The sequence below is a fragment of the Amblyomma maculatum genome, chromosome 1 (genome assembly GCF_055883805.1).
Source record: "Amblyomma maculatum isolate TAMU_Amacu chromosome 1, ASM5588380v1, whole genome shotgun sequence".
NCBI classification, from domain to species: Eukaryota; Metazoa; Arthropoda; class Arachnida; order Ixodida; family Ixodidae; genus Amblyomma; species Amblyomma maculatum.
In genome coordinates, this window is record NC_139344.1 from 387360445 (window position 1) to 387375289 (window position 14845).

Here is a 14845-nt window from a genome sequence, read left to right on the forward strand (position 1 = left end):
ACAATTCTCTAGAACTGCATTGTGTTTTCGTCGAAGCGCCCCCGACTCCTTGTTCTTTCCAGGCTTGCGGGCAGTGAATAATTTTCTGCAACATCGAATGCTTCTAAGGTTTTATGTTTTGACAGTTCACTTGCACATCGTGAAAGGTGGAGGTGCATTGTTTAGCTCAAGCCCAGCTTTTTCTGTTAAACACCGATGAGAACACCAGGCGAAAGGAATTGAAATGAAAATAAAAACCCAGAGAAGTCATTGTTTTCATAAGACGCAATACGCTTCGGTCCGCTATATAAAAAGGGCTCCAATCGTCCACACTCCACACCTCTGCAGTTAGACCGGGAACTGACACCGGGCCGAACACCGCAGCCATGAAAGCCTTCGTCGCCATCGCCCTATTGTCCGCTGGTGAGATCATAGCTCTATCTATTCTCCACTGCATACATTTCTGCGTTTTCTGGCGGCTGCCGAACTTTGCCCGCCATTAAAAAAAAGTCTGTATTAAGACGCCCATGGTACCTAACACTGCAGCATTAGCTATGGGGTTCTTATTTATCATCTTACATCAACGCTGGTGGTAAGGTTATGTGTACGAAAGCAAATTATTTACTTTAAATATATCTTTCTGTCTATCTTTTCTCTCATTTTCAAAGCCACTCAACTAGAGCGTCTTAACATCCAGCCGAACGTTTGGGCTCTGAATTCACTTTTATTAACTTTCCTCTAAATTTATCACACCAGAGTGAATTCTTCACCAACATATCCTTTTTGTGACATTCTGAAACTGTTTTGAAGACTTTTTCTCTCGTTAGCATTAGAGGCCAGTTCAAATTAACCTAAAGGAATACTACATGCTTCGAGTAGTAGTACTCATTTATGCATTTGACAGCTACTTTTCATGCCTTCTCTTTCACTTACAATGCCTCTCGTCCTGCCACTACGTCACACTTAAAATGCTGTTGCAAAAACCAGCATCGTAAGTCTATACGGCGGTCAGTTTGGTCTCTGATCCGAAAGAGAAAACCCTAAATGACATTTTACGCACCTGCGTGCTGGTATTTTATTTTCCAAGCTTTGTTTGCTCTTTCAGTTTCGAGTTAGAAGCTATGCTATAGTGATTAAGCAAGAAAGTCATCCCATATCAAATGAATAAATTGCAATAAAAGCCATCATAAATTCTTATATACCTTTTTCTGTCAAAGGTAGAACGAAAGGAAGAAGAGGGTTACACAGTATGAAAGAGCAGTGAACAAGGGTTGGGGGGGGGGGGGGGGGGAGCCTCAGTTCGTAAGCTCAGCCAGCGTTTCGCCTAAGTCCACTCATCGAAACGTTGGCTCGTCTTGTGAACCAATACTCCCTTTTCTACCCTTGGTGGCAAAAGCAAAATTTTCCTTAAATAAGTTTTGTCTTGCGGCTAAATGTGATTATTCCCGAAGAGGAATGATAAAACTTCACCACAAAACTGGTATAATGCCTGCAGTAGGGCCATGAGTTCAAAAAAAAAAAAAAAAAAAAGAAGAGAAGCCGCAGTGGAGAACTACGGAGTGATTTCGACCACGTGGGGTTCCTTAACTTGCACTGACATCGTATAACACGCGGGCGCCTCTTCGTTTCGCTTCCATCGAAACGCAGCCCCGGGCGGTCGGGATCGAACCCGGGTACTCCGGCACAGTACGTAGTAGAGCGTCTTAACCACTGTACCACTATAAATTTCCACATTTTATTCTCCAAAATGATTCCAAAGAGCCCAATTCATACAACATTCTTTCTAAAACCGCTAGGCAACAGATGAAGAAATGCACACAGCTAACGTTTATTTGTACGGATGGATGTCGGCATCGACGGTGTCAGAAATAATAGAAATAATATTTTGGCAACCATTGAAAACAATGTCTGTGCGTGCAGGGAATAAGAACGTATATGCTGGAAGCCTGCAGCAAAAAAAAAAGTAAATTGGTTTATTGAAAGGAGCCGTAAGGGAAAGGAGAAAGGGGAGTGAAAAGAAAGAGAGAAAAAGGTGCCATAATGGAGGACTGCGGAATATTGCGACCAGCCCGTGACCTTTACCTGGGACCTTAACAGCCAATTGCATAAATGTGGGGTGGGTTGATTTACCGTCACAAGAAACGTTAATAATTAAAGACTCAAATCTGAACCACAGCATCGGCGGAGCAGTCAACCATGGCATTTCATTGCGCCTCTTTTCAACACTGAATTCTTTGCTGCCTGCTTAGCTCATTGCTGGTCGCATTAGAGTCGCATGCGATTGGAAGCAGTGATGCGTGTTTCGTAAGACATTTCAGCAACGCAGCATGTATATACTTTTCTGAGTTTCTTTTGAATATGTCGAGAACTGGCAATAAAACAAAAAGTTTTTATCGCTTCGCGATGAATGCGCCCGCACAGACATTTTTGTCAATGTCTCTTTTAGGTTCCGAGCATCCCAGTACAACCTAAATTTTGTCACCATTAGACATGTTTTTGCGGCTGCAAGTTTTTTTTTTTTCCTTTTTCTACTGCCTTCGAGAGCTATTTTTAACAAATGCTACCATGCGTTAGCTTTGGTCCAAAATTTATATATAAAATAGCAGGCCAGAATATCCCATGTAGGATAATTACGAAATAAATCTGCCGAAACATATCCACTTTTACACGCACGTAAACTTTTTGGTGGTAAGTGCGGTTTACTATTCCAAAGCACCACATGGGCAACGGCAACACCGCAGAAGAAAACTGCGAGCTAATTTCTTACAACTGCCGGCATTTATTGTGTGCTGGTACCACGTAGCAAAGGGGCGCTTTTGGACTACGACTGCTTCTTTTATGTAAATTCAACAAGTTTCAGCTTGTTACGGCAAGAGAATGGTAGATATTGAGCTATATTATCAGCACAAATAAGTACCGAAAGCTTCAAAAGCGAAAACCAATAATTTGTATAAGTAAACAAAATAGCATCGGTAAGGATATCTTATAAATATTTCCAAATTCCCTGTTTTCATACCCTACGCTGGGCACCTTACACACAAAGGTCGAAATATTAAAGATAAATTTTTACCGAGTTACAATGCATTCGCGGTTAAATTCCTTAGCGGTTCCGTGATTCTGCAGACTAATTATGGTCGCCCCTATATGCTCGGATACCTTAAGCGGCAACCGCATGAAGCGACAGCCCTTAGCAATCAGTCGCGCGACGCCGCCTCCAACGCCTGTCGTTGTCGCGGGTGCATACCGCACGGACGTCGCGGCTCAGCGACAGAGAGACGCGTTTTCAGCATTGCTCTGTTACCGCCACCTCGTCATTCGGTCAAAGGGAGTGCAGTCAGTCTATATCCTATTTTTAACACTAACAGCATGACGAAGAATAAAACACTGATGAAATTTCTCGTAACGCATCGCATTTTACAGGGTCACAGCGCAGCGGTGCGCTACTACACGGCGATGCTGACTTGCATTGCAAGCAGTTACTTTCTGCTGCTCCTTTCGAAGATTAACAATATCTAGCCACACTAGCCTTTTTTTTTTCTCTTTTACTTCTCTTCCAAGCTTTTACTGAATTGTCTCGATGCACTCATATATACACGGATCAGACGAAGTGAGCGCGTGCAGTCACCAGTTCCTTCGCCCAAACCGGACTAGGAAAACAAACTTCACACGCAAAAAAAAAGAAAAAAAAAAACAGGACGGAAGTTGAGCACCCCAAAGCCTTCTGCGATTGGCTGCCTTATGAGCTGCTTCCGGGCGACACGCAAAATTTTCAAAAAACCCTGAAAATGAGCGACAGGGACGAGCGGCAATGCTTTGGCGGCCCTCAGCCCGTCGCGCTGCGTGTCGCCTCATGCGGTTAGCGCTTTAGCGTCAAGAACCATATCCTCTCTGAAAACCTCTAGTGCCAAAGCAAGAATGCGCAAGAAAAATCGCGTGAACTCTCGCCTCAGCATTTCTTGTTGTGTTTGCAATAATAATTTACCAGCTTTCTATTCTGTGTTGGGAGATTTGCAAAGTAAGCTTGACCGCTTTTCGCCCTATGATGAATAAACAATGACAGATGTACGTCTACATTCCTTTTTACAAATTGCAGTATTATGCGTTGCGAGGATACTTAGTTATCATTATTCAAACGACTAGCGCATATAACACAAACACAGACATAGGAGAAGACAGCACACACCAACTAGCCCAGCTTTCTGCCTTGACTGATAGTTAGTTAATGCTCGTAGTAAATAAGCTTAACAAAGGCGACATAACAGACAAGAAGGACCGGATGGGGCGCTGTCCTGTCCCTCGCCTCGTCCTGTTCCTCTTGTCTGTCGTGTCATTCTTGGTGGGCTCATTTAACTACGACCCTTTGGCAAACCTCTACCAGATCGTAACCATGTGCTGTGTTTCTGTAAATGTCTAAATGCCATACCGGTAAATAAAGTTAAGACCAGCCGCTCAAACCTGTAAGAGAAGTCTTCGTGGTTACTGATCATACGAAGGTTAGCAGGGTTTTTCGCTTTGTATTTTAGAGTATGCGATCAATATGGCGCGGTTTCAATGCAGAGGATACTATAACAAAGAAAATGATTTCGAGCTTCCGGCATCGCAGATGTCGGCTTTCTAAATGGGGCATTTTGAGAATAGTTTTATTATCAAGGCTTCAATACAAAGCCATAAAGGCATTCACTGATTTTTCTTGCTGGAAATTCCACATAGTGTCCGTAAGATAAAATAATTTCTTCACTGGGTCTTTTTTGTCTACCTCTGCCTGATTTCAGCGTCACTGGCGTACGCTGCGGCACCTGGAACGAAGAATGACAATGCACTGAGAGGCACACTCGGTAGTGGTCCTTTAGGAAGCGGCTCCTCATTCAGTTTTGGCAGTTCCCTTGGGTCCGGTGCAGGCAGCCTTGCAAGTGGATCTCGTGTAGGGCTTGGAGGCAGTTTCGGATCTAGCAGCGGAGCTGGAGGCGCTGGAGGCAGTGGCTTTAGAGGTGGCAATAGCGGATTCCCATCAGGCCCCAGTGGAAGTTTTGGTGTTCTTGGCGTACCTGGCAGCAGTGGTGGAAGCTGGGGCTTTGGCTCAGGAGGAGCAGGCAGTGGCTTTGGGCTCGGTGGTTCATCTCTCATTGGAGGTGGAATTGGAGGATCAGGAAGTTTGAACCGTCCTGGATCGAGCGGATCTGGGTCATCTAGCTTCGCAAGTGGAGTGTCAGGACGACCTGGTGGAGCAGGGTTCGGCTTTAGCTCCCCAAGCACTGGTTCCTTCGGTTTCCCCTCAAGCAATTTTGGATCATCTGGATCTTACGGTCAACCTGGAGTGGGGTTTTTTGGCAGTAATGGCTACAATGGCGGGTACGGCTCTATGAGTGGCCCAATCTACGGTGGATTTGGCGGACCCAGCGGCTACGGCAGTTTCGGTGGATATGACGGATACGGCGGATTTGGCGGATACGGCAGTAACGGGGGCTTTGGCGGATATGGCCCATATGGCGGTTACGGTAACTACGTTGGTGGTGCTGGCTTTGGTGGGTACGGCTCCTATTTTCCCGGATATTACGGAGGCTATGGTGGTAGCTACGGCTTCCCCGGACAGTCAGGTTACTTTGGTAGTTTCGGACCGAGTCCATTCCAAGTGTCCAACAAGTTCGGTAGGGGTGGAGCGTCAAGCAGCAGCCGGTCAGCCGCTGGAGGAGCAGCCGCTTCAGGAGTAGGCGCTGGAACATCAGGCGCTGCGTAAGTACAAATGAACTTTCTCTTGGGTAAACTGGTCTCACGACCTCACACGTACCTGAATCATATAAGAGCGCTAGTATTGTTTCAATTTATAAAAGTGTGTACGAAAATAAATGAAATATTAGAGGCCGATTGGCTTATGATAGGCTAGCGCGATATCATGATGATCACATCGGAGATGACCTATGCGTATTAAACTGCTCCAATACAGTATTTTATTCTTGCAAGAACGCTGCACCCAATGCATGAGAATAGCTAGAAAAATAAATTCTCTTTTCTGCTTTGTCGTTGTGAGTATCGGACTGAACGATCTTCACGCTACAAACTATTTTCGGTCTGTTTCGCTGGAACGAACCTGATAAACTTAAAATCTGTCATCTTCGATCGTTAACAGCAATGGTGTTTAATAAAGGGATGATTAATTCGGTCAGAACAAGTTTAGCTCAGCAGCCAGAATGCCAGGCCCGTTTTCGTAAGCACTACTCAAAGCACAACAAATAAGCACATTTAATCGGATAACAGATACGCAGAATAAAACAGACACCTACTTATAGCCTTCATAGATTAGGAGCAAGCATTTTACTCTGTTAGGTCCACAGCAGTCCTGTAGGCATTGCTGAACCATGTAGCAGCATAAGCATGATCAACATACTACAAGATAACAAAAGCGGCTGAACCGCAATCACATTCTCCCAGAAAAGAAGCTTATAAAATGGCAATAAAGAAGGATATTAGGCACGAAGACACGGTGACACTAATCCTATACACACCTCTGTGTAGAATGTTTTCAAATACTTGGATTGCGAAGACCGGAAAAAAAATGTTAGTGGACAATACCCTAGTTTTTGCAATCCGCTGATGACATTTCTATATGTCTCGGAGATGAAATGAAAAGCTTAATCAATGACCCAAATTGGCTAAGCAGAACGGCAGAGCGAAATATTTATGTGCAGGTTACTAAACTAATGTACCACACACAGCCTTCAAGGCTAGAACAGTTTGTGATAGTTATGTAGGCGCCAACATGTATGTTGATTACAGAATATCGCCATCGATTTTAGTCTCAACAGGGGAATAACTAGAAGAACAATATTTGGGTTAGGCGGATTTGGCAAGTACTCTTCGATCTTGAATGGCAGTTTACCAGTCATAAGCTTGTCTGTATGATGTCATGTCACTTGATCTGTTGTGAAACAGATATCTTATCATTACTATTATATGGAGCAGAAGCGTGCAGGGCAAAACAATTATTATACTGACACTGGTAACAATGCGAAGAGATGCGGAAAATAAAAAGTAGGCACAACGCTAAGAAACCACAAGAGCGCATAGTTGGTCAAAGAAAAACTAGAATTGCCGATTTTCTAGTCAAAATCAAGAAAAAAAAGCTCCCAAGTTCATCTTTTGCTGCGACTTTGACCTTCAGCCGCCGGAGCGGAAGCTTGTCTGTATGATGTCATGTCACTTGATCTGTTGTGAAAGGGCACTACAGCAACGCTCGCTGGGAGCCTTGACGCTGTGCACCAAGTAACGAGGCGAGGATATGACAGCTGCTTTGCCAGCAATTTGCCCTTCAGTCTCGTCATGGACGAGGCGTACGCCAGTCCGAGCGCGACAACTCTTTAGCGCAGACGCTAGGATGAACCTGGTCATCTAGTCAATATTGCTCACCAGGAAGAAGCAAAAATTTAGTAACCAAACCAACATTTCGCCATGCTTAAAGAAGTTGTATAACTAAGATTAATCAAAATAAATATCTTCAACTTTTTTTGTTTTACAGGATCTATTATAAGAATCATGTGACCGCTAAATCAGACGACGTTAGGATAAGTAACTGGCGTTAATTAGAGAGCAAATATTCACAAAGGGTAAAATATGAGAATAGTACGTTGTACACGTAAGGTAGTGTACATTCCAAAACTATTGCCTTAGAGTGGCAAGCCCGAGGAACAGTTCATGAGGGCTTAATTCCTCGTCTTCCGCATTCTGCACTGTGAAGACAAAAAAAAATATCTACCATGCTCTTTTTCAGCAGCAAAGGCGAAACGTCGCCGTGAAACTATTCCTTCTGCACATACCTAGAAATCAGATAATTAATGAAAGCTTGTGAGGGCAGCTGACATAACCATTTCATGTAGTAAATGTAATTCACCTGTTAGGTGAAATTCGCGTCTTCTTTAGCAAGGCCATAAGTAACCACAACGTTATCTGGAAGTGGTCAAACTTGGAAAGCAGGAATCACTAAGTAATGATTTTGCGCTTGGAACACAAAATAATGTGACAAAGCAAGGGAGCACAAAGCATGCCCCAAGCAAAATACATCCACAGTTTAATCCTGGCCTAAAGCAAACGGCGCATGCCGAACACTGCACAAGCCCAATCCGAGATTTGCAAAGACGCGTTCTCAATGAGCCGCCCTGGCGTTTCCCCATTTGTTTGATCGTTAGCCTAGTGTAAAGGCTCTAAAGGTAATTTTAAAGTTTTTTTCTTTTTTCAGTCATAAGCATTCTTGTCGAGGATTAAAGGGTATTTTCCTGTGGGGCACTTATTTCTCAGAAAATTCGACAGTTTGAACCGCCGTTTATTGCCTTCGGAGTTCCGAACGGTATCAGATAGGAAAGTGCTTTGCGGCTACTAAAGATATCCCTGCTTTAACACAACAGGCGAAAGAAGAAACTTGGTCACTTTATTTGTAGTCAATTGCTGAACATTTTGAAGGCGATTTAGTTAAAACAATATCAGTTAAGAATGTTCAACGCTTACCACAAGTGACCAAGCAAAACGATTAGTTTCTCGGTCTTGTAGTGTAGAGTAATGGTACCGCGATGTTAGTCAGTGTAAGACAAGCAGAAGAATTTCCCCAGCTTTTGGAATTTTTGCTGTTTATGGGCGCCATATGGGCTTCCCTATACGGCAGGGTAAATGTATCCCGTTACCTGGTTACTTGCGGCTAACACGATATGTACTTTGCATGGTATCAGACTGTTAACGTTCAGAGCATCGACAGTCTAATATTTTCTTCTTCTGTATAGACAAAATAAGTTCCTGCAATATTCAACATATTTATATGCTTATATTTTACATCACCTTATCGCCCTCCCTTGAAAGAGCAGCTGCGGAAATTTTCCCCGACATTTTAACTCTTTGTTGAATAAATATCACCTATTCATTTTCTTGTTCACATTTCTGAGATGCTACTTTGTCGTCGTGTTTTCTCTGTAGGTCATCAGCGCCTTCCTCATCTTCCTCAAGTTCGTAAATTGCGAGTATTCCCGTGACTGGAGGGGGCACATCAGCAATTGTAAGTGTATTGCTTGTGCTTAACTCTCTTTGCAGCTTCATATATAACAACGAATTTCAATGACAGCAACTCTTGTGCATTTGAAGTAGCCTCGAAATGATCGAAATATATTACACTCGGCAATCGACCTGTCTTCTTTAATATCTATCGTATTAATGATCACGTGACATTGCCGGGAATATTTTATTCTTCTAAGGCATGAAAAGCAACGTTGAGATGCACAAAGTTTGATCGGTTTCGTAAATGAAATGTTTATTTAAACATCTGTGTTAATATAGGGGGTCACAAAATTATAGCATCTTCAGTATAACGCTCTAGCAGTATTGGAGATCACATGCGTCATAGTCTTATGTCAACACGCCTTGATGTAGCTTGAAAGAGGTAGTACGCCCCGCATGTAGCCCGTTTGATGGAAATTGCCTCTCCAGGTGAAGCATATTTTACGAAAGACACCAGAGAGAAAGCTAGTTTATGCTCTAAAGGCTTTTCCCGTCCCGCTAACACTCTACCGACTGCGCGACACTGCATAGCAGCCCACCACCCACAATTCCATTAAGGTTTTTGTCCGCACTTACGTGCCCAGTCAGCAACCTCAATAACAAAAAACCTGAGTGCAGTTTGCGACACTAGCTGTCTACTACAGGCACGCGTTTACACTGGCATAAAGAGACCACTGCAAACTTTCAGCGTATCAGTGGAAAACGAAGCGGCTGCTGCTTCTTAAAGTCACAACACCCATTTTCTCGTTAAGATTAGATGCGCTCCCATTTCACGCCTGGGCGCAAACAGTATTTCATTGCACTTTTATTTTCTACCGTGGTGTTTACCAACACCTTATCACAACTTCTCTTACATGATGTAGGATAAGACTATTTTCAGCCAGTTCTTATAACATCATGTTCAATTCCTTTGAACCAATACACATCCCACGATTCATTGTCGAGGAACGCCTAATCGCAATCACAAAATTTCAGCTTTTTAAGTGCAGAATAAAAGTTACAATAAACTTTGTCGTCTTCTTTCAGTGGCCTCTGGTGATTTTTAGAAGTTCAAGCAAGCATTGAATAAAATTTCGGCACGCCAAATCAACAGTTCCCTACATCACTTTGCGATAAATCAATAAAACAGGACTGAAGCAATTTGGTGCATTTTTACTGAGCGTTCGAAGTCACTCGTGAACAGAAATCTCATCATGTTAAGCAATTATAGTGGGGCTGATGAAGAAGTCTTACATAAGGACTAGCCCTTGACGAACACCCAATATACGCAATAATTTTCGACCAGTAAAAAAAAAAACAGAAGTGAAGTCTCCATTGTGTCTAAATACAGTTTCTTTTGCGAAGGAGAAAAGTTCACTTCTGAGACCTGCATGTCCCACAAAGACAACTTTATTGCACACATATCTCAATTGTTGCAGACAGATGCTCTTGTGAAAGAGTTCACTTCCACCAGTACGAAATGAAAGTCTTATGTTACAATATACGGAGAAGATGTACCTTCGGGGGTTTTGTTTACGCTATGAGAGGATTAGGATAAAAGAAATATTTGAAATTGTGGTTTCAGCTGCGTTTGCAACCTTATCCACTCATTTCTTCTCCTGTCGCTACTGAGAATAAGCGAGTCAAAAGTTCGACAGCCGGATAACTTCACTTCAATTAACATTATTACCTTAAAGATTCTCATCAGAGGATATTACATAAGGGGGTGAGCGGAAAATAGAAATTAATAGCTAAAGAAGTACATGATAATTCTTTTGACCATGAAGGAGAAATAACTAGGAGAATAAGATTGGAATTAAGCGCATTTGGAAAGAATTTGCAGATTATGACTAGCAGCTTACCAGCATTCCTCAAGAGTGTACAACACTTGCATCTTGCCTGTACTCACATATGGGGCTGAAACGTGGAGGCTAACCAAGAGAGTTCTACTTAAGTTCCGGGCAACGCAGAGGGCTATGGGCGGAAAAAAAAGGTAGGTGTAACGTTGAGAGATGGGAAGCGCGCAGAGCGGGTTAGAGAAATAACTCGAGGTGATGACATTATAAATGAAATTAACAAGAAATGGGCCTAAGGCAGAGCATGTAGTGCGTAGACAGGAAACCCGATAGTCGCTTAGGGTAACAAATTGGATTCCAAGGAAAAGAAAGCGTAGGGGTTGGCAGAAAGTTAGATGGGCTAAAACCGCTGAATAAACTAAATGTAGCGACATCTCCGCTCTCCTCCTCCTGCGCCGGCTCTCCACTTCTTGGCGCATTCAGGGCTCCGATGGTGGCGCCATCCTGGTCGGGGATAGCAAGCAGACGCTCCCAGCCCTCGCCTTTGGCGCGCAGGGGGCTATGCGGTCGAATATATTGTTAACTGCATTTTTTTTTCCTTTCTTAGTATGCAGATTATAGAATGAGAGATTGAAAAGTCGCTTGCTAAGCTGCCTCAATTCATGTTTAACTTGCTATTGAAACATTTAGCTCTGAGGTCGCACTGATTACGGTTTACAAGTTGGATTGGGGTACACGACCAAGCTCATGATGCTTTTGTTTTAGCCACGCCCTCTTGCCATATCATTTTAAATTTAATGCTGCTAATAAGAGGTAGCTCTAAATAGTCTCGAGCGTGGATATAGCAGACGTGCAATTTATTCTTATATGAACCGGCGGCTTTGTAACCATTCCAAAATTGAGCCTTTTAATGACTTGTTTGCTCATTCCGTCTGTTGTAGTACTTAGTGCATAGTTGCGCGTTCGTCTGTTTTATTTCAGTACTGTGGGGACGCTTGGAGATTTGTTTTGGGTATGTCACAAGCTAGTGATAAGGGTTCGGAAAGTCTGCAGTCTTTTAATGTGTGTGTGCAGATTGTTGCAAAAACGATTACCTCGTGGCCCACTGTCGGCCGCCTTATATCGAACAGTTACACGGGCGCCTTGCGTTTTTATAGCGTTCGAATGCTGCTGCCGTTGCGGGGAATGAAAGAGTCTCTTTGGGGTAAATGATTTGATCATGCATGCAATAATAGCTCGTAAGAGGGCAGTCCCTCATATCATACAAATGTGTGCAACGGAAAGAAGCTTATGCAGTCGCAGTAACTCAATCGCTCTGATCGCATTAGCATGCCCAACAAATTCAAGCGCTGAAAAACGAAATATTTCATTTATTGACGATCTTTAAAGGAAACACATTGGTTTCTTTAGGAACTGGGTGGAGTGATTCGAAGTCTGCAATGTAGTGTTACTACAATACAAATGAGATTTGGTATGCCCTATTGGAAAATGCAGTACCACTAAGACAGTATATGCCAGTGCCATACCTGATTATCAGACCAGTGTGACACTGGACACTGGCACGCTGCATTACAATGACACTGGCGCACTGCGTGACACTGGACACTGCCCACTGCATGGCGCTGGCACACTGCGTTACACTGTGCAATGGCATACTGGATGAAATGTGTGCTGGCACACTGGCAGCGGCTAGCCAGCATCCTACACCACGTGATATTAGCGTATAGGATAGAGTACACCCAGTACAAGAGGCGGGTGATGCCCTGTTCTCATGGATTGCAACATAGAGCTTCGCATAATTTATGCAATTTTACTTTCAAACATTTCCTTCTGACGGTCGACGCCACTGAATTCTGCAAAAGAAATCACCAATGGCCTTTCGGCCTGAAATCCTTTTGGCAGTCGACCCGTCACTTGGGTTTTCTGTGACCACCTTCTGTATTAGATCTAAAAAAAGAGAAGATATGCATAAGTAATAGAAGAGAACTGATCTTCAAGATCATGGTTCAGAATTGCAGTCTGCGGATCTGCCACTCATAATTTTAACATTCATTTCAGCACCAAGCATATAACAAAGAAAGTGACGGCAATTATGAGTATCATAATTGCCGCCACTTTCTCAGGGGTTGCCGGCATCTTTGGAACACTGCCTGCAATCCTTCTGCAAGGTTGGCCCCAGAGCCTCCTCTCTCTCGACTCCGTTGATGTCTAGAAATACCGTTATCATCTCCCACCGATTTTTGCATTATTTTTCGTGCTTGTGATAAATTGAAGCTTTCCCTCGTCGGTGTACAGGTTCGACACCAAGTGAACGTGCAAACACAAGATTGACACACATAAAGTAAGAAATATAGAGGGTGCAAAGAATAAGTGCAGTCATCCATAATAAAAGTTTGCAACACTAAGATGCTTTCAAAAAGTACTTTAGTGGTGGTTCATAGGGTTTAACATCACAAAGTGAGTGAGGCTATAAGACGCCGCAGTAGAGGGCTCAAGAAATTTATACCCCCTAGGGTTCTTCAACATGCACATCGCACAGCCCAGTGGCAATTTGCTTTTCGTCAATTTCTAAAAAAGTGCCCACTGCAGCCGGAATTCGATCCTGCATTCTTGGCTTCAGCAGTCGAGCACCTTAACCACTGAGTCACTGCTACGGGGCTACTTCAGCACTCATTCACATAATTCTTCAGAAATGCTTGCTTTAAGCGCTAACCGCACGAAGCGACTATTCGCGGTGACACGCCGTAAGAAAGCATCGCACGGTAGTCTGAGGGCCGCAAAGCAATGCCGCTCATGTTTTGGGTTTTTAGCAAATTTTGCATGTTGCTCGGAATCAGCCTGTGCGGCAGCCAATCACAGGAGGCTTTAGGGTATACAACTTCCATTCTAGCTTTTTTGCAAGTGAAGTTTGTTTTATATAGTCCCATTTGGACGAAGGAAGAACCTGCATACGATTAGTTTATTTCGTCCATGCCTATACCAGGGTGTCGAGTCAGTACAGCAAACCCTTTTTTGGGTAATAAAGGAAGAGGAAGGCTATATAGTATGGCTAGATGTTGTAAACTTTCGAAAAGAGCGGGAGGAAGTCACTGCTTGCAATGCAAGTCTGCATCGATGTGTAGTAGCGCATCACACACCAATATGATACGTCCATTTGAAACCCGATGCGTTACAAGAAATTTCATTAGTGTTGCGTCGTACTTCTTGCTAATAAGTGTTAGAAATGGAGTGTAAGCGCAACTGTAGTCACCTAAACCGAACGATGAGGCAGCAGTAACAGAGCATGTTGTGTGGTAACAGTCATTGATGACACGGAGACACTTCCGTGAGAACAAACGACAAAACTGTATTGAACTTTACATTATTTGGGCAGGTTAACCAAAAGTGCAACACACACACGTCTTTCTTTCTGTTCACGAAGCCAAGTGTCCGATCCCCAGGCGAGTCTCTCTCCCTCAGCGCCGGGGCAAGGTCTCCCGCATGTCTCGACCTTGGGCTCCTAGACGCCAGATCACGAGGTAAACAGCAGATGGGTCGGTGGGGAAGTATCGTCTTACTCTGGCTCGGCTCCCGCGCCGCGCCATGCACCGGATGAGGCAACGCCCCGCGCACACAACACAGGAGGGAGGACTGCAGAACTGAAAATCACTGAACACGCTTGAACGCTCAAAATTCCATGCTAGAGGAGAAGAAAAACACAACCTCCCGGGCCCCACCTTTGGGAGAGGGTAGCACTAAACACACAACTAGAGGGGATAGAGATGCTAAACCGGCCGTCGCAGTGTGGTTCGGTTGGGCAGCTTCACAACGCAGGCTCTAATGTGGCCATCTCTTCCTGGGATCGATTCTACAATCCTGGTAGTCTTCCACATCTGTCGAGGCGCCTTTTCGTCGTGAAGGAGAACTAGGTCACCGACGGAGGTCTTTGTAGTACGCTGGCTCTCACACGTATAGCCGACCTAAGAGACAAACGATACTCCTTAAGCCAACGCCTCCAAGACTGTTCAAGCAATCGGTGGTGATGTCTCCGCTTTCTTATCGAAGCTTGGGTTGACGAGATG

General features: G+C 43.9%; 1 protein-coding gene across 1 annotated transcript; it reads left to right on the forward strand.

Moving 5' to 3' along the window:
- The first annotated feature begins 270 nt into the window (after positions 1-270).
- LOC146208467 (uncharacterized) lies at positions 271-10149 on the forward strand. Its single transcript, XM_084593942.1, has 4 exons — positions 271-402; positions 4752-5709; positions 8932-9010; positions 10036-10149. The coding sequence occupies exons 1-3, from the start codon at positions 366-368 to the stop codon at positions 8966-8968; spliced, it is 1032 nt and encodes a 343-aa protein (XP_084450068.1). The 5' UTR covers positions 271-365; the 3' UTR covers positions 8969-9010; positions 10036-10149.
- Positions 10150-14845: the final 4696 nt, after the last annotated feature.